Source organism: Oncorhynchus nerka, linkage group LG22 (genome assembly GCF_034236695.1).
Source record: "Oncorhynchus nerka isolate Pitt River linkage group LG22, Oner_Uvic_2.0, whole genome shotgun sequence".
In the NCBI taxonomy this organism is placed as follows: domain Eukaryota; kingdom Metazoa; phylum Chordata; class Actinopteri; order Salmoniformes; family Salmonidae; genus Oncorhynchus; species Oncorhynchus nerka.
Genome location: NC_088417.1, coordinates 19,574,410 through 19,594,709, shown reverse-complemented (window position 1 = coordinate 19,594,709; position 20,300 = coordinate 19,574,410). Strand labels below are relative to the sequence as shown.

Sequence of the window (20,300 nt, the reverse complement as noted above, 5' to 3'; positions counted from 1 at the left end):
GATGTCCCAGATGTGCTCAATTGGATTCAGGTCTGGGGAACGGGCGGGCCAATCTATAGCATCAATGTCTTCCTCTTGCAGGAACTGCTGACCCACTCCAGCCACATGAGGTCTAGCATTGTCTTGCATTAGGAGGAACCCAGGGCCAACCGCACCAGCATATGGTCTCACAAGGGGTCTGAGCATCTCATCTCGGTTCCTAATGGCAGTCAGGCTACCTCTGGCGACCACATGGAGGGCTGTGCGGTCCAACAAAGAAATGCCACCACACACCATAACTGACCCACCGCCAAACCGGTCATGCTGGAGGATGTTGCAGGCAGCAGAACGTTCTCCACGGCGTCTCCAGACTCTGTCACGTTTGTCACATGTGCTAAGTGTGAACCTGCTTTCATCTGTGAAGAGCACAGGACGCCAGTGGCGAATTTGCCAATCTTGGTGTTCTCTGGCAAATGCCAAACGTCCTGCACGGTGTTGGGCTGCTCCTCCTTGCACAAAGGCGGAGGTAGCGGTCCTGCTGCTGGATTGTTGCCCTCCTACGGCCTCCTCCACGTCTCCTGATGTACTGGCCTGTCTCCTGGTAGCGCCTCCATGCTCTGGACACTACGCTGACAGACACAGCAAACCTTCTTGCCACAGCTCACATTGATGTGCCATCCTGGATGAGCTGCACTACCTGAGCCACTTGTGTGGGTTGTAGACTCCGTCTCATGCTACCACTAGAGTGAAAGCACCGCCAGCATTCAAAAGTGACCAAAACATCAGCCAGGAAGCATAGGAACTGAGAAGTGGTCTGGTCACCACCTGCAGAACTACTCCTTTATTGGGGGTGTCTTGCTAATTGCCTATAATTTCCACCTGTTGTCTATTCCATTTGCACAACAGCATGTGAAATGTATTGTCAATCAGTGTTGCCTCCTAAGTGGACAGTTTGATTTCACAGAAGTGTGATTGACTTGGAGTTACATTGTGTGGTGTAAAGTGTTCCCTTTATTGTTTTGAGCAGTGTAGTTTCATGATTCTAATAAATGTCATACAATTATATGGGTTCAGGGTGGAATATTCTAATCATTACCTTTAAGCATATAATTCCCTTATCATTAACTTCTTTGGGACAGGGGGCAGTATTTTCATGTCCGGATGAAAAGCGTGTCCAAAGTAAACAGCCTGCTACTCAGACCCAGAAGCTAATATATGCATATTATTAGTAGATTTGGATGGAAATCACTCTGAAGTTTCGAAAACTGTTTGAATCATGTCTGTGAGTATAACAGAACTTATTTGTCAGGCGAAACCCTGAGGACAAAGCGTTCCGATTGTTTTTTTTGAGGTCACTCTCTTTTCAATGGGTTCAATTGGTTGAGGTTTTTCCTTTGAGAAATGAAGAAGTAACACTGTTCAGAATGAGGCTCGACGGAAGTGTACTCTTTGTTAGAGGCGCATGACCTGAAAGCACGCTCCACTTTGTTTTCCTCCGGCATTGAACACAGTATATCCCGTCTTCAATTTTATTGATTATTTACATTAAAAAATACCTAAAGTTGTATTACAAAAGTAGTTTGAAATGTTTGGACAATGCTTACAGGTAACTTTTGAGATATTTTGTAGTCACGTTGGGCAAGTTGGAACCGGTGCTTTTCTGGATCAAATGCGCCAAATAAATGAACATTTTGGATATATATCGACGGAATTAATCGAACAAAAGGACCATTTGTGATGTTTATGGGACATAATGGAGTGCCAACAGAAGAAGCTCGTCAAAGGTAAGGCATGAATTATATTTGTATTTCTGCATTTTGGGTCGCGCCTGCAGGGTTGAAATATGCTTTTCTCTCTTTGTTTACTGGAGTGCTATCCTCAGATAATAGCATCGTTTGCTTTCGCTGTAAAACATTTTTTAAATCTGACACGTTGGCTGGATTCACAACAAGTGTAGCTTTAATTTGGTATATTGAATGTGTGATTTCATCAAAGTTTAATTATTTATAGTAATTTATTTGAATTTGGTGCTCTGCATTTTCACTGGATGTTGCCCCCCCCCCCCCCCCCCTATGAACAATAGGAGATATATTCAATTTTTCAGATTATTATTATGAATACACAAATTAACAGTCATTAACATTATTGACATAGGATGTATAATAGAATGCAATATTCTACCATATTCAAAAATTATACAAAAATAAAAAAGTTATGTATGAATGTATTATCAGTTCATTTGATCTACTTAATTGTATAGCCTAACAAATTCAAGAATGATAGAAAATAAATAATTGTTATCAAATTAAAATGTTGATGCATAATAAGGAGTTAATTACCTGAATGCATCTCTATAGCCTAGGCATTAACAAAATATTCATACAAATATGATTAGGCCTCTCATAGACTAGGCCTTGTAGAAAGAGGGTCAATCACATCTGCCAAATGAATGTAGCATTGGAAAAAAATCCAGCCATAGAGTATAACTTTTAATCATCCCCAAAAGTATTTAGTTTATAACATGCACAATTAGAAGCATCAATCTATATAGATCAAGAGTGACTAAATTCGAGCCCAGTAACTTGGATGCACATTGCATCCTCCTTCGATTCTCTCGTCTGGCTGCCACGAAAAGCCCCCACCTGCCGATCTGCATGAAGTGTATGCGTGCCCCTGGCGATGTACTTTGTTGGACATGCTAGCTGTTCTTGGCGGCGCATCATCACATCAAATGCATTCCGTTGTGGTGTTATCGGTTGGCCTACTACTACTGGTAGTACCGGTAAAATGTAAATTATGAATCACAAATCACCATACAGCTGACACACCGATTTCATCAATCATTTTGAGTTCAATTTGGTTGTCCAAAATACTATCAGCTTGCACTGCGTCTTTGCTGATGAATGCCCTGATCTCTGGCCAGTCAATAGATTAAATTACATTGTTGTTTTGTATATTGTTGGTGTTTACATACTGGAGAGGGAATGCAAAACAACGACGCTGGACAGAGTGGAATCAGGTGTATCAAAAAGGCAGTTTATTGAGTCAAAGATATCTTGTCCTACATCGTGCACGGACCTAAGCAATATGAATCTGTGAGGAGTCCGAATAATTAGGCTGCCTCGCCAGAGTTTACAACAGAATGTATACACAGAATAATGTAGGTGGAGTCTCGTCGTGTTGGTCTTCTGACTGGTCCTGAAGAGTTGGAGGCGGGCCTGCTCTAGCCAGAGCAGGCGCCCCCCCATTGGTGCACAGCAGAGTTCTCTGCTCACGTCACCCGACCAGTAGGGGGTGGAGTGTGAGTGTGCGTTGCTCATGAGATGTATGTGTGTCAAGGAAGCGTGGATTTAGGGACTGGTAATATCTGCTTTAGGCTCAGGTGTTTCCTGTTTATGCAGGAGTGCATGCAAGGGTCAATGTCAGTGAGATAGTTTGGCACTCTAAGCTCGTTAGTGTTGCAGGCTGTTCTTTGTAGTTACAGGGGCTCTGGATAAGAGCGTCTGCTAAATGACTTAAATGTAATGTAAATGTAAATGTAATATTTGCGTGATGGCAGCTGTGTGTCCTTCGGATAATCATGTTATTGCACGTAGGCTCTAAACTTGACTGAGGACACTGGGCCCAGAGTTATCTGAGGGCATCCGGTTTAACCAGAGCTTTGGTCTGCTAGTAATGCTTGATATTAGATTATTTATATAACAATATTAAATCGCTTCTGATAGATCTGAAAATGATGCAATAACCATTAATTTAACCAACTGTTTGTTTATAATGAGAGATGACCCAACTTTTACCCTGGACACATAAATAGTAGGAATTTGTGCTGGCTTCAACCATGACCGCAAGAGAGAGAAATTAAGCATCTGCACGTCGTCTGCAGGTGCGAGTGTGTGTGTTTCATTGTCCAATCCTAGGCTTGAACATGATCTGAGCGCGATCTGAGGCTGTTTGGTCTCTTGGGCATCAATTTGGGAAAGCCTCAAGGGAGAGCGGATAGTGCATTATAAACAAAAAGCTGCATGTATTGGCCAAAAAATAACACATCTGATTATTTAGATTTTTCTCAGTGTGTGGAGAAAAGTGAGGCGGGGCATCTGTTAAACAGTAATTGAACTTTGTCCAGCCTTATTCAAAAATTTCTATATTTATTTCCCCACATCAATCTACACACAACATCCCATAATGAAGAAGATGGCGCCAACAGACATGGCAGCTCTGCTTCTAGATCCGAAGCAACTTTGCAGTATTTCGTTTTTGTGTGTTATTATTATTTTTGTGTGTTATATTTTTTACATTATTAGCTCAGAAAGTTGTTTGTGTTATTACATACAGCCGGAAAAAACCTTTTGGATATCAGAGTGGCGGTAACTCACCAGCATGACGACCAGAAATATGACTTTCCCGAATTGGATCCTTTGTTCGTACCCCCCATGGCAATTTAACTTATCCCAGAGGCCGCTCCAAGATGTCACCGGCGGAGAAGAGTAATTTGGAGTGGACTTCTAGCCCGGACTCAGGAGGCGTGCACACTATCCACCGCTTCCGAGTATTTTAATCGCTAATGTTCAGTCCTTGGATAATAAAGTAGACGAGCTCTGGGCGAGGATCTCCTTCCAGAGAGACACCAGGGACTGTAAAATACTCTCACAGAATCATGGCTCTCACCAGATATACTGTCCCTGTCCATACAGCCAGCTGGGTTCTCAGTACATCAGGCAGACAAGAATAAAGAACTCTCCGGAAAGAAGAAAGGTGGTAGTGTATGTTTCATGATTAATATGATTGTGATAACGTACAGGAACGCAAGTCCTTTTCTTAACCCGACCTAGAATATCTCACAATCAAATGACGACCGTATTACCTCCCAAGAGGATTCTCTTCGGTTATAGTCACATCCATGTATATTCCCCCTCAAGCCACGACGGCCCTCAAGAAACTACACTGGACTTTGTGCAAACTGGAAACCACATATCCTGAGGAAGCATGTATTGTAGCTGGGGATTTTAACAAAGCACATTTTAGGAAAATGCTACCGAAGTTAAATTAACACATTGCCTGTAGTAGTCGCACTACAAAAACTCTCGACCTTTGTGACTCTCCCTTCCATAATGGCTACAAGGCCCTCCCCCGCCCTCCCTTCAGAAAATCAGATCACGACTCCATTCTGCTCCTCCCTCTGTATAGGCAGAAATTCAAACAGGAAGTACCTGTGCTAAGGTCTATTCAATGCTGGTCTGACCAATCAGAATCCACCCTTCAAGATTGTTTTGATCACACGGACTGGGATATGTTCCGGGTAAGTCTCTGAGCATAACATTGACGTATACACGGACACGGGGAGTTCACCAGGAAGTGTTCACCAGGGGCGCTATTTCATTATTGGATAAAAAAACGTGCCCGTTTTAAGCGCAATATTTTGTCACAAAAAGATGCTCGACTATGCATATAATTGACAGCTTTGGAAAGAAAACACTCTGACATTTCCAAAACTGCAAAGATATTATCTGTGAGTGCCACAGAACTCATGCTACAGGCGAAACCAAGATGAAACTTCAAACAGGAAATGAGCAGAATTTTTGAGGCTCTGTTTTCTATTGTCTCCTTATATGGCTGTAAAAGCGCCCTGAACGAGCATACACGTTCTGCCGTTTGCCCAAGGTGTCTGCAGCATTGTGACGTATTTGTAGGCATATCATTGGAAGATTGGCCATAAGAGACTACATTTACCAGGTGTCCGCCCGGTGTCCTTTGTCGAAATTGCTGCGTAATCTACAAGCTGCACGCATTCATCCATGTGATTCAGGGGAGAGAGGAGACTTCCACGAACGATATATCATCGAAGAGATATGTGAAAAACACCTTGAGGATTGATTCTAAACAACGTTTACCATGTTTCAGTCGATATTATGGAGTTAATTTGGAAAAAAGTTTGGCGTTTTGATGACTGAATTTTCGTTTTTTTTTGGTAGCCAAACGTGACGCAGACAACGGAGCGATTTCTCCTAAACAAATAATCTTTTAGGAAAAAATTAATATTTGCTATCTAACTGAGAGTCTCCTCATTGAAAACATCCGAAGTTCTTCAAAGGTAAATTATTTTATTTGAATGCTTTTCTGGTTTTTGTGAAAATGTTGCCTGCTGAATGCTAACGCTAAATGCTACGCTAGCTATCAATACTGTTACACAAATGCTTGTTTTACTATGGTTGAGAAGCATATTTTGAAAATCTGAGATGACAGTGTTGTTAACAAAAGGCTAAGCTTGAGAGCTAGCATATTGATTTAATTTCATTTGCGATTTTCATGAATAGTTAACGTTGCGTTATGGTAATGGGCTTGAGGCTGTAGTCACGATCCACCCCCCAGGTGGAGAAGGTAGGAAACAACACCTCCACTACGCTGATCCTCAACACAGGGGCCCCACGAAGGAGCATGCTCAGCCCCCTCCTGTACTCCCTGTTCACCTTTGACTGCGTGGCCACGCACGCCTCCAACTCAATCATCAAGTTTGCAGATGACACAACAGTAGTAGGCCTGATTACCAACAATGACGAGACTCTGACGAGGCTCTGGCGGAGTGGTGCCAGGAAAATAACCTTTCCCTCAATGTCAACAAAATTAAGGAGTTGATCGTGGACTTCAGGAGACAACAGAGAGAGCACGCCTCTATTCACATCGATGGGACCACAGTGTAGAAGGTGAAATCTTCAAGTTCCTCGGCATACATATCACTGACAATCTGAAATTGTCCACCCACACAGGCAGCGTGGTGAAGAAGGCCAACAGCGCCTTTTCAACTTCAGGAGGCTGAAGAAATTTGGCTTGGCCCGAGACCCTCACAAACTTCTACAGATGTACAATTGAGAGCATCCTGTCGGGCTGTATCGCCGCCTGGTACGGAAACTGCACTGCCCGCAACCACAGGGCTATCCAGAGGGTGATGCGGTCTGCCCAACGCATCACCGGGCGCACACTGCCTGCCCTCCAGGACAGAACATGTCTGTTGCATTGATGTTCCCCAAGAACACAGTGGCCTCCATCATTCTTAAATGGAAGAAATATGGAACCACCAAGACTCTTCCTAGAGCTGGCCGCCGGGCCAAACTGAGCAATCGGGGGAGAAGGGTCTTGGTCAGGGAGATGACCAAGAACCCGATGGTCACTCTGACAGAGCTCCAGAGTTCCTCTGTGGAGATGGGAGAACATTCTAAAGAACAACCATCTCTGCGGCACTCTACCAATCAGGACTTTATGGTAGAGTGGCCAGACGGAAGCCACTCCTCAGTAAAAGGCACATGACAGCCCGCTTGGAGTTTGCCAAAAGGCACCAAAAGGACTTTCAGACCATGAGAAACAAGATTCTCTGTTCTGATGAAACCAAGAATGAACACTTTGGCCTGAATGCCAAGTGTCACGTCTGGAGGAAACCTGGCATCATCCCTATGGTGAAGCATGGTAGTATTATGCTGTGGGGATGTTTTTCAGCAGCAGGGACTGGGAGACTAGTCAGCCTTGAAGGGAAGATGAACAGAGCAAAGTACTGAGAGATCCTTGATGAAAATCTGTTCTAGATCGCTCAGGACCTCAGACTGGAGTGAAGGTTCACCTTCCAACAGGACACCGACCCTAAGCACACAGCCAAGACAACGCAGGAGTGGCTTCAGGACACTTCTCTGAATGTCCTTGAGTTGCTCAGCCAGAGCCCGGACTTGAACCCGATTGAACATCTCTGGAGAGATGCTCCCCATCCAACCTGACAGAGCTTGAGAGGATATGCAGAGAAGAATAAATATAGGTGTGCCAAGCTTGTAGCATCATACCCAAGAAGACTCTAGGATGTAATCGCTGCCAAAAATAGTCTGGACAATAGAACGAGTCAAAATTCAGCCAAGACTGAAAAATGGTAAAAGAACGTTGGCTAAAGCTGGAACACTAGCGCAAGCCCATAGCAATGCATACGATACGTTCGCAAGCCTGTTTTGACTGGAGGAAAACAATGGTCGGAGCTCAGTTTTCCAAGGGCAAAAGGTATTTCTGGGTTAGCGTTTGATGACAATGGAGTACGCTGCCCAGCCTTACATAATTAGAAAGAGGAGATTCTCATGTTTAAAATGGTGTCCAATTCGGAAAAATCTAAATATACACATTGCGAGATATTTGCCAAAATAGACAGACATACCTGTATTTCCCTATAGTAAACAATGGGACGACCTCAGAGTTCCAGGGGACATTTTTTGTTTGTTTACATTTGAACTACAAACAACGTGGACAGGTCTCATTGCCAACAATAGCATAGCAATGCATTGTGAAGTACAGCAATAAAATGTGAATAGAACGTTCGGAAGGCGAGTTGGTGCCACTGTGCACAGATAGAACTAATAGGAGCTGGCAGGGTGAAAAATGCCCTAAAATAAGGTCTGTTTTTTCCATGATTACTTAAAAACTATGGCAAACAGATAGGATGCTAATATTATGAAACTGGGCTCCACCGCGGATGCAATGAACTAGTTTGTATCAGAAGAAAAGCATTGTTAAAAATGTCATGTGTCCAGCCTACCAAAGGCACTTCAACAAAGTACTGAGTAAAGGGTCTGAATACTTAGGTAAATGTGACATTTCAATTTTAAATGTTTAATACATTTGCACAATTTTTGAAAAGTCAAAGGGTCTGACTACTTTCCGAAAGCACTGTATATCTCTGTCCTCAGTTTTTGTCGCTAGGGACTGGAACTGGAGAATGTTTTATAATGTCTTCCCACAAAGTTACCTGCCCTATCCAGAGTAGCCTACTCTCCCGTCTCTGACAGCTGGAAGTGCTAACTAATAATTTCACCCTCTTCCAAAGCTGTTTGCAAGCTACAATTAAAAAAAAATATATATATATTTCACCTTTATTTAACCAAGTAGGCAAGTTGAGAACAAGTTCTCATTTACAATTGCAGCCGTGAGCAAATGAGTTGGGATAAGGGAGGTAAAGGCCAATAAATAAAAAAAAGGCCATGGTGGCAAAGTAAATACAATATAGCAAGTAAAACACTGGAATGGTAGATTTGCAGTGCGAGAATGTGCAAAGTAGAAATAAAAATAATGAGGTGCAAAGGAGCAAAATAAATAAATAAAATAAATACAGTAGGGAAAGAGGTAGTTGTTTGGGTTAAATTATAGGTGGGCTATGTACAGGTGCAGTAATCTGTGAGCTGCTCTGACAGCTGGTGCTTAAAGCTAGTGAGGGAGATAAGTGTTTCCAGTTTCAGAGATTTTTATAGTTCGTTCCAGTCATTGGCAGCAGAGAACTGGAAGGAGAGGCGGCCAAAGAAAGAATTGGTTTTGGGGGTGACCAGAGAGATATACCTGCTGGAGCGCGTGCTACAGGTGGGTGATGCTATGGTGACCAGCGAGCTGAGGTAAGGGGGACTTTACCTAGCAGGGTCTTGTAGATGACATGGAGCCAGTGGGTTTGGCGACGAGTATGAAGCGGGGCCAGCCAACGAGAGCGTACAGGTCGCAATGGTGGGTAGTATATGGGGCTTTGGTGACAAAACGGATGGCACTGTGATACACTGCATCCAATTTGTTGAGTAGGGTATTGGAGGCTATTTTGTAAATGACCGAAGTCAAGAGGATTGGTAGGATGGTCAGTTTTACAAGGGTATGTTTGGCAGCATGAGTGAAGGATGCTTTGTTGCGAAATAGGAAGCCAATTCTAGATTTAACTTTGGATTGGAGATGTTTGATGTGGGTCTGGAAGGAGAGTTTACAGTCTAACCAGACACCTAGGTATTTGTAGTTGTCCACGTATTCTAAGTCAGAGCCGTGCAGAGTAGTGATGTTGGACAGGCGGGCAGGTGCAGGCAGCGATTGGTTGAAGAGCATGCATTTAGTTTTACTTGTATTTTAGAGCAATTGGAGGCCACGGAAGGAGAGTTGTATGGCATTGAAGCTTGCCTGGAGGGTTGTTAACACAGTGTCCAAAGAAGAAGTATATAGAATGGTGTCGTCTGCGTAGAGGTGGATCAGAGACTCACCAGTAGCAAGAGCGACACCATTGATGTATACAGAGAAGAGAGTCGGTCCAAGAATTGAACCCTGTGGCACCCCCATAGAGACTGCCAGAGGTCCGGACAGCAGACCCTCCGATTTGACACACTGAACTCTATCAGAGAAGTAGTTGGTGAACCAGGCGAGGCAATTATTTGAGAAACCAAGGCTGTCGATGAGGATGTGGTGATTGACAGAGTCGAAAGCCTTGGCCAGATCAATGAATACTGCTGCACAGTAATGTTTCTTATCGATGGCGGTTAAGATATCGTTTAGGACCTTGAGCGTGGCTGAGGTGCACACATGACCAGCTCTGAAACCAGATTGTATAGCAGAGAAGGTATGGTGAGATTCGAAATGGTCGGTAATCTGTTTGTTGACTTGGCTTTCGAAGACCTTAGAAAGGCAGGGTAGGATAGATATTGGTCTGTAGCAGTTTGGGTCAAGAGTGTCCCCCCCTTTGAAGAGGGGGATGACTGCAGCTGCTTTCCAATCTTTGGGAATCTCAGACAACACGAAAGAGAGGTTGAACAGGCTAGTAAAAGGGGTGGCAACAATTTCGGCAGATAATTTTAGAAAGAAAGGGTCCAGATTGTCTAGCCCGGCTGATTTGTAGGGGTCCAGATTTTGCAGCTCTTTCAGAACATCAGCTGACTGGATTTGGGAGAAGGAGAAATGGGGAAGTCTTGGGCGAGTTGCTGTGGGGGGTGCAGTGCTGTTGACTGGGGTAGGGGTAGCCAGGTGGAAAGCATGGCCAGCCGTAGAAAAATGCTTATTGAAATTCTCAATTATAGTGGATTTATCAGTGGTGACAGTGTTTCCTCAGTGCAGTGGGCAGCTGGGAGGAGATGTTTACATTTACATTACATTTAAGTCATTTAGCAGACGCTCTTATCCAGAGCGACTTACAAATTGGTGCGTTCACCTTAAGACATCCAGTGGAACAGCCACTTTACCTATGTTCTTATTTTCCATGGACTTTACAGTGTCCCAGAACTTTTTCGAGTTAGCGTTGCAGGATGCAAATTTCTGCTTGAAAAAGCTAGCCTTGGCTTTTCTAACTGCCTGTGTATAATGGGTTCTAGCTTCCCTGAAAAGCTGCATATCACGGGGGCTCTTCGATGCTAATGCAGAACGCCATAGCATGTTTTTGTGTTGGTTAAGGGCAGTCAGGTCTGGGGAGAACCAAGGGCTATATCTGTTCCTGGTTCTAAATTTCTTGAATGGGGCATGCTTATTTAAGATGGTTAGGAAGGCATTTAAAAATAAAAAAACAGGCATCCTTTACTGACGGGATGAGATCAATATCCTTCCAGGATACCCCGGCCAGGTCGATTAGAAAGGCCTGCTCGCTGAAGTGTTTCAGGGAGCGTTTGACAGTGATGAGTGGAGGTCGTTTGACCGCTGACCCATTACGGATGCAGGCAATGAGGGAGTGATCGCTGAGATCTTGGTTGAAGACTGCAGAGGTGTATTTAGAGGGCAAGTTGGTTAGGATGATATCTATGAGGGTGCCCGTGTTTACGGCTTGGGGAGGTACCTGGTAGGTTCATTGATAATTTGTGTGAGATTGAGGGCATCAAGCTTAGATTGTAGGGTGGCTGGGGTGTTAAGCATGTTCCAAGTTTAGGTCGCCTAGCAGCACGAGCTCTGAAGATAGATGGGGGGAAATCAGTTCACATATGGTGTCCAGAGCACAGCTGGGGGCAGAGGGTGGTCTATAGCAGGCGGCAACGGTGAGAGACTTGTTTTTAGAGAGGGGGATTTTTAAAAGTAGAAGTTCAAATTGTTTGGGTACAGACCTGGATGGTAGGACACGACTCTGCAGGCTATCTTTGCAGTAGATTGCAACACCGCCCCCTTTGGCAGTTCTATCTTGTCTGAAAATGTTGTAGTTTGGGATGAAAATGTCAGAATTTTTGGTGGTCTTCCTAAGCCAGGATTCAGACACAGCTAGAACATCCGGGTTGGCAGAGTGTGATAAAGCAGTGAATAAAACAAACTTAGGGAGGAGGCTTCTAATGTTAACATACATGAAACCAAGGCTATTATGGTTACAGAGGTCATCAAAAGAGAGCGCCTGGGGAGTAGGAGTGGAGCTAGGCACTGCAGGGCCTGGATTAACCTCTACATCACCAGATGAAAAGAGGAGGAGTAGGATAATGATACGGCTAAAAGCAATGAGAATTGGTCATCTAGAACGTCTGGAACAGAGAGTAAAAGGAGGTTTCTGGGGGCGATAAAATAGCTTCAAGGTATAATGTACAGACAAAGGTATGGTAGGATGTGAATACAGTGGAGGTAAACCTAGGTATTGAGTGATGATGAGAGAGATATTGTCTCTAGAAACATAATTGAAAACAGGAGATGTCATCGCATGTGTGGGTGGTGGAACTAATAGGTTGGATAAGATATAGTGAGCAGGACTAGAGGCTCTACAGTGAAATAAGCCAATAAACACTAACCAGAACAGCAATGGACAAGGCATATTGACATTAAGGAGAGGCATGCTTAGTCGAGTGATCAAAAGGGTCCAGTGAGTAGTGAGGTTGGTTGGGGTCAAGGCGATTCAGACAGCTAGCCGGGCCATTGGTAGCAAGCTAGCGTAGGATGGAGGTCTGTTTTTAGCCACCTCGTGCGTTTCCGTCGGTAGGATTAGTGGGGTTCCGTGTGGTAGAGGGGATCAATCCAATTCGCAAAAAAGAAAATAGATATAGTTATAGAGGCCCAAGAAAAAGAAATTGTCCGATAGGTCTATTCAGATAGCAGCGGATAAGACAGATGAGCGTTCAGGTAACGTCGTGACGGAGGAGCCAGCTAGATAACTCCCTCGGGCAGATAACGTTGGTAGTCCAGTTGTGAAGGCCCGGTGGGGCTCCGCGTTGGCAGTAAAACGGGTCCGGATAGGTGATTGTAGCCCAGGAGTGACTGATGGAACTTTTCAGCTGGCTAGCTCCGGAATAATTGATGTTTGCTCCGGAATCGACGTAAGCCGATAGTCACACGGATAGCAGCTAGCTAGCTGCGAGATCCAGGTATAAATGTCCAGAGCTTGCGGTTGAAATCTGGGGACATGGAGAGAAAAATAGGTCCGGTATGTTCCGAGGCGATAGATTTTCGAGCTAAAGGATAGCTGATGACCACAAACTGTGGTTAGCTGAATACTAACGATTAGCCAGTAAAGAAGCTAACTAGCTTCTGGCTAGCTTCTGGATTAGCTTCTGGCTAGCTTCTGGTTAGCTTCTATGGAGAATTACAGATTTGAGGTAAATAATACTTTATTTATTTATTTAAATATAAATTGGTGAGGCGGGTTGCAGGAGAGTGTTTTGAAGATGAGTTTATGGAACAGGAAAAATATATATAAAAAGGTATAAAAAGGTATGCGAAGAAAGTTGTAAATATGTATATATACGGGACACGACAAGGAGGACAAAAGACGTCTGACTGCTATGCCATCTTGGTGACATTTTTTTCCAAATGCATTTGGAGTTACAACGATAGATAAATAGCTAATCATGAAGTTAGCAAGCTGGTTATATTTAATTCACCTAGCTAGTTATACAGTATTTTTTTTTTTTACTAGTTATACAGTTTGTACAGTTAGCTAACTAGTGAACATTACGTTAGCAGCTCATTTGAGTTAGACTGCAGACTAAGTTTCTGTAGCAAGCTAGTTAATAATACATCATTTTTGATCATATAACTTATTTATTTAGTTGAATAGGTTCTTCCACTTCCTCCGTTTTCTGGATCTTTAGAAAAACTAAATAATGGGCAATCTTCCCTAAGTTTCCGGTGGTAGCTAAACGCATCCAGCCAGGTGGGCGATTGGAGGACTTCGGACTTCCGACATGGCGCTTGGTGCGGTTGCTAGGTAATTTGTGACGCAACTACAAGCCCTCTAAAGTGACTGCTGTAGATCGTAGGTATGTGAACAAGGACACAAGGAAGCAAATACAATTTTTAAAGGACACAAGGATCAAAAATAAGCATACCATTGATAGGCCTATTCATGCATGCGTCTGTGTTTGATATCCCTTCCTACACTCTTAAATGTTTTGTGTGAATGATAATGGCATTTTTAGCTTTATATTGTTGTCACATACCGGTAGCCTAGTACACATACAATAAGAGTAGAACACATAGTATTTCAAATACCCATTTTATTATCTATTTCATAGCTTTGAGCTTAAAGTAAGTACACTTCAGTAAAACTCATATAGAGATTTGGACACTTTGGAAATACAAAGTTAAAAAGGTTTTCTCTGGCTTCAATTGGAGAGAGGATATGAAACATCAACACAAAAATATTTTGTGGTACTCTGTGTGAAAACTATGTTTTAATGTTTCTACATGCGTATCAGAAATACTACACCTGCTGTTTATAAAACAGAACAACAATGATGATAAATACAGTTATTATACACAAACTGAGATGATGCGAAATATTCACATATTAAATTATTGAAACATCTTAACCTTCATGAATCTCTCTGTATATTGAAATATATTGCTGTTTGTCTCAGTAAAATATAACATTATATCAATAATGTATTACATGGTGTTCTGTAATGAAAGCCCTCTCCATGGCAACATGAGTTCAGACCCTTTTCTTCAGTTGGGATTTCTTCTCCTGACGCTTGCTATGAACAAAACACACACACACACACACACACACACACACACACACACACACACACACACACACACACACACACACACACACACACACACACACACACACACACACACACACACACACACACACGAGTTAGACAAGGATACACACAACTTTTTTCAACGCTTACATGCCTACACAAGTGTACTCACCGCAGACAGCGTTGTACCCTCTTGGTCCAGTCTTGAGAGGGGTCGGCACACACAAACTTGTTCCTTCGATTCTGGAAGCTGCCACAACACAGTACAATGTCAACGCACATTACACACCACAGTGACTGAATGTCAATTGTCTTTCCCCGAATCCTCTCTCCTTGCTTCCGAATGCATTGGAGAAGGAGAAGATAAGAGGAATCAAGGAAATGCCTGCCATTATTCTACACACAATGTGCTAGGATGTGATTGGAGGACGACTCACATGACAGCGTTGAGGTCACATGAGGAAGTAATGTCTTGGAAGGTGTAGCCTTTCAGCCATCGGCAGTGCACCGGACGCCGAGTGAACTTCAGACAGCAGTCCGCTACACACAAACACATGCATTTTTTTTCTGTGTCAGCACGAGACCTTGCGTGCATGTATTTGTACTAAGGTTCATGTGCATATATAGCATGTGTGTGTGTTGGCACTCACCTGATTGTGTGGTGGGAATGAGGGTGATGATGAGGAGAGAGAACAGAGCAGCCAGGACACAGACTCTATAGCTTATCATCCTAATCTTCAGATGGGTCCCACAGAGATGCTGAGAAAGGGGGCGAGAGAGAAAGTGTTTTTCAATAGAGTTGAGAGAGAGTGTTTTCTGACTGGGATTTGGAGCTCCTTAAGTAGGGCGCTGGCTGGAGTTTCCCAACAGGTGATAGCAATGCCATGGAAAGTATTGGCAGGGGGTGGGCAGGTGGGAACTGTGGGTGTGCAAGTGGGGTTATTAGGTTGTTGAAGGACTCGGTCTGCTCATGTGTGTGCTCTGCCAGAGAAAGTGACTTTTGTTCTCCACTTCCTCCTTGACTGCAGGTTAATGATCTTATTTCCCTCCACTGAAAGATAGGACTGGAATGTGAGAAGTGTGGGAGTAGAGCGGCACAATTTTAACTGAGGAGTGTGAAAACAGTTCAATGAATGGGAGTTGATGTCATGGCTATTCTGTCCAGCTTCATAATGACATCATCTTCTGGTACTAAAATGGTGTTCTGGTTGAGAAGACATCATATCACCCGATTACAACCAGGTTACTTTCTAGACCAGGGCTGCCCAATTCTGGTCTTGGAGGGCCAAAACACTTCTGTTTTTTGTTTCTACCTGGTAGTTAATTTCCCTCACCTGGTATCCCCCCCCCAAAACCAGAAGTGTTTCGTCCCTCCAGGACCAGGATTGGGCAGCCCTGTTCTACACGTCCAATTAGACGTCAGTTCAGACTAAAGGCTAAGCTTCTGACAGAGGTTGCGTTATGTTCATCCGGTTTAGGTTTGATCAGTTTAACCTCTAAAAGTCCAGGGGGAAACACATTGAATAATGCATTCATAAATGGCAAAAAGACAATCAAAAAATAAATCACAAGGAATACGTTTTTTTTACACATATTAAACATATTCAAACCCTTATTTTTATTGGCACACAACTACCTCCATACTTCCATTTGTTTGTATGGGTTTCCTTCAGACGAGTCCATTGACACTTGTGTAGGCCAAAACGTACAGACGTTTTCGATAGAAGACCGATTTTTGGAAAGTCTCATGGTTTCTCATGGTAGGACACACAAGTTCACAGAACGGGACCGCCGTGTGCTGAAGCGTAAAAATCATCTGTCCTTGGTTGCAACACTCACTACCGAGTTCCAAGGTGCCTCTGGAAGCAAAGTCAACACAAGAACTGTTCGTCGGGAGCATCATGAAAGGGGTTTCCATGGCCGAGCAGCTGCACACAAGCCTAAGATCACCATGCGCAATGCCAAGCATTGGCTGGAGTGGTGTACAGCTCGCCGCCATTGGACTCTGGAGCACTGGAAACGCATTCTCTGGTGATGAATCACGCTTCACCATCTAGCAGTCCGACGGACAAATCTGGGTTTGGAGGACGCCAGGAGGTGGCTACCTACCCAAATGCATAGTGCCTACTGTAAAGTTTGGTGGAGGATAAATAATGGTCTGGTGCTGTTTTTCAGTTCTAGTGAAGGAAAACTTAACGCTACAGCATACAATGACATTCTAGATGATTCTGTGCTTCCAACAGTTTGGGGAAGGCCCTTTCCTGTTTCAGCATAACAATGCCCCCGTGCACAAAGCGATGCCCATACAAAAATGGCTTGGTGTGAAGAAATTGACTGGCCTGCACAGAGCCCTGACCTCAACCCCATCGAACACCTTTGGGATGAATTGGATCGCCGACAGCGAGCAAGGACTAATCGCCCAACATCAGTGCCCTACTTCACTAATGCTCTTGTAGCTGAATGGAAGCAAGTCCCGACATCAATGTTCCAACATCTAGTGGAAAGCCTTCCCAGAAGAGTGGAGGCTGTTATGGCAACAAAGGGGGACCTACTCCATATTAATGTCCATCATTTTGGAATGAGATGTTCGGTGAGCAGGTGTCCACATACTTTTGGTCATGTAGTGTATTTCTATCTTAAATTGTCCGATTTTGATGGGGATTTCTGTATTATGTCACTTAGATTGACCTACCGGTGCATCAAAGGACTCTTAAGGATTAAGGTCGTGTTCAGTTTCATGTCATGGGGTCATGTGACAATGGCTGATTTAACATGCTGTATATGTGTTTATAGCCTACAACATCTTCTTGCATCATTCTTCCTCCACACAGGGAGTGTATGTGTGTGTGTGTGTGAGTGCATGTGTGTGTGAGAGAGTGTGTGCGTGCGAGTGAATTAGTAGTTCAAACACTGGTTTTAACTGTGTAGGTGGACCTGAATTCTAACCTGTGTAGGCATGATAAAGTGTGTATGTACACGTTTTTTTGTGTGTGATGAAATCCAACCTGCGTAGGGAACCAACATTAGAAACTCTAGACAGAGGCCCTGCACTTCCGTGCAGAGAGAGGCTATTAAAGCTGAGCTGTCAATGAGTAGCTGAACTGCGGACTCTATTCTCAACAGATATGGTGACACATAATGAAGACATTCATAGGCCTTTATTTTTTATTTTAGGAGAGTGGTGATTCACCTTACATAAATTATATGTTTTAGTTTAGATACAGTGCATTTAGAAAATTATTCAGACCCCTTGACTTTTTCCACATTTTGTTATGTTACAGCCTTGTTCTAAAATGGATTAAATCAATTATTTACCTCATCAATCTACACAGAATACCCCATAATGACAAAGCAAAAACAGGTTTTTAGATTCTTTTGCAAATTTATTAACAAATAAAAAACAGAAATACCTTATTTACATAAGAATTCAGACCCTTTGCTATGAGAATCGAAATTGAGCTCAGGTTCCATTGATCATCCTTGAGATGTTTCTACAACTTGATTGGAATTCACCTGTTGTAAATTCAATTGATTGGACATGATTTGGAAAGGCATATCTATATATAAGGTCCCACATAGTAAAAACCAAGCCATGAGGTCGAAGGAATTGTCCGTAGAGCTCTGAGACAAGGATTGTGTCGAGGCACAGATCTGGGGAAGGGTACCAACAAATGTCTGCAGTATTGAAGGTCCCCAAGAACACAGTGGCCTCTATCATTCTTTAATGGAAGAAGTTTGGAACCACCAAGACACTTCCTAGAGCAATCGGGGGAGAAGGGCCTTTGTCAGGGAGGTGACCAAGAACCTGATGCTCACTCTGACAGAGCTCCAGAGTTTCTCTTTGGAGATGGGAGAACCTTCCTGAAGGACAACCATCTCTGCAGCACTCCACCAATCAGGCCTTTATGGTAGAGTGGCCAGACGGAAGCCACTCCTCAGTAAAAGGCACATGACAGCCCGCTTGGAGTTTGCCAAAAGGCACATATAGGACTCTCAGACCATGAAACCAAGATCGAACTCTTTGGCCTGAATGCCAAGCCTCACGTCTAGAGGAAACCTGGCACCATCCCTACGGTGAAGCATTGTGCTGGCAGCATCATACTGTGGGGATGTTTTTCAGTGGCGGGGACAGGGAGACTAGTCAGGATTGAGGGTAAGAGGAACAGAGCCAAGTACATAGAGATCATTGATGAAAACCTGCTCCAGTGCATACAGCCAAGACAACACAGGAGTGGCTTTGGGACTGACTGAATGTCCTTGTGTGACCCAGCCAGAGCCCGGACTTGAACCCGATCTAACATCTCTGGAGAGACCTGTAAATAGCTGTGCAGCGACCCTCCCCATCCAACCTGACAGAGCTTGAGAGGATAAGCAGAGAAGAATGGGAGAAACTCCCCAAATAGAGGTGTGCCAAGTTTGTAGCATCATACCCAAGAAGACTCAAGGCTGTAAACGCTGCCAAAGGTGCTTCAACAACGTACTAAGTAAATATTTGAATATTTCAGTTTTTTATTTTTAATACATTTGCAAACATTTCTTAAAACCTGTTTTTGCTTTGTCATTATGGGGTATTTTGTATAGATTGAAGAGGGAAAAACTATTTAATCAATTTTAGAATAAGGCGGTAACGTCACAAAATGTGGAAAAGGTTAAGGGGTCTGAATACTCTCGAATGCACTGTAGATCAGAAACAGAGAGGGTAAGAGGTTAGGAGGAGTCAAAGTGTGAGTGGTAGACTCAGGGACTGAATCACGGTCTCCGGTGGGGAATAGCACTTGTGTATAGAGCCGGAAATGTTACCCACTAAACCACGGCTCTACACCATAAGTCCATTATAAGGCCTAGACACATTGAGACCGCGCATGCGATAATCACCCAAGGTCAGAGTAGAGCGTAATCAGATCCAGAGAGATAGTTGATAATCAGCAGCAGGAAGGGATGGTGTTAGTGTTATCAGGGGCATTCTTAGAACATCACAACATTCTATAAATAACCACAGATTCCAGGTCTAAAAATAGTAACACAAACAAGGACTATGTGGCTTTATAAGTCTGAACCCACAGGGATGTAATGCAGGGAAACACCTTTATTCACCTTTTTATTTGGTGAATCGCATTCAATCACCTACTACACATTATGAGCCTTACTTACCGCCTGTCATCTGGACTGTTGTTCAGCGTTTACCCACCTTTTCTACCACTACTCCCTGCTACTGACATCATACCAACACCATCAACCAGACCTCTGATCTTTACCCTATATCTGTCTGCATTCTATAGATCTTAACTTACGTGATCTATTTGATCAACTGAGTGTTGTCTCTGTTAATAATGAGTGCATCTGAACTGAGGGTTATAGATGGTGTTTACAGAATGTTGTGGGGATGCTTTTTCCACAGGACTTTCCATTTCGGAGTTGCGTGTGTTTGCTCTTCAAAACTCTGGTCAATGTTTATTTCAGGGTTAATCTCTCGTTAACCCTCAGAACAAAGACGTACCAGAAAGTAGTCAAGGTTACCGCATAGTTTCTTAATATTATGCAAGTACAGGCTTATTTTGTGTTGTGATGGGGGAAGTAAAGTAGCTCATGCAGCATTAAGTTATATTCATCAAGAACCAA

The 20,300-nt window shown here is 43.4% G+C and overlaps 1 protein-coding gene across 1 annotated transcript; it reads right to left on the bottom strand.

Moving 5' to 3' along the window:
- Nucleotides 1-14,166: 14,166 nt before the first annotated feature.
- LOC115104562 (C-C motif chemokine 20-like) lies at nt 14,167-16,024 on the bottom strand. The gene is made up of 4 exons (XM_029625917.2): nt 15,332-16,024; nt 15,119-15,221; nt 14,854-14,931; nt 14,167-14,666 (listed from the first exon to the last, which is right to left on the bottom strand). Exons 1-4 carry the CDS (start codon nt 15,408-15,410, stop codon nt 14,624-14,626), a joined length of 303 nt encoding a protein of 100 aa, XP_029481777.1. The 5' UTR covers nt 15,411-16,024; the 3' UTR covers nt 14,167-14,623.
- Nucleotides 16,025-20,300: the final 4,276 nt, after the last annotated feature.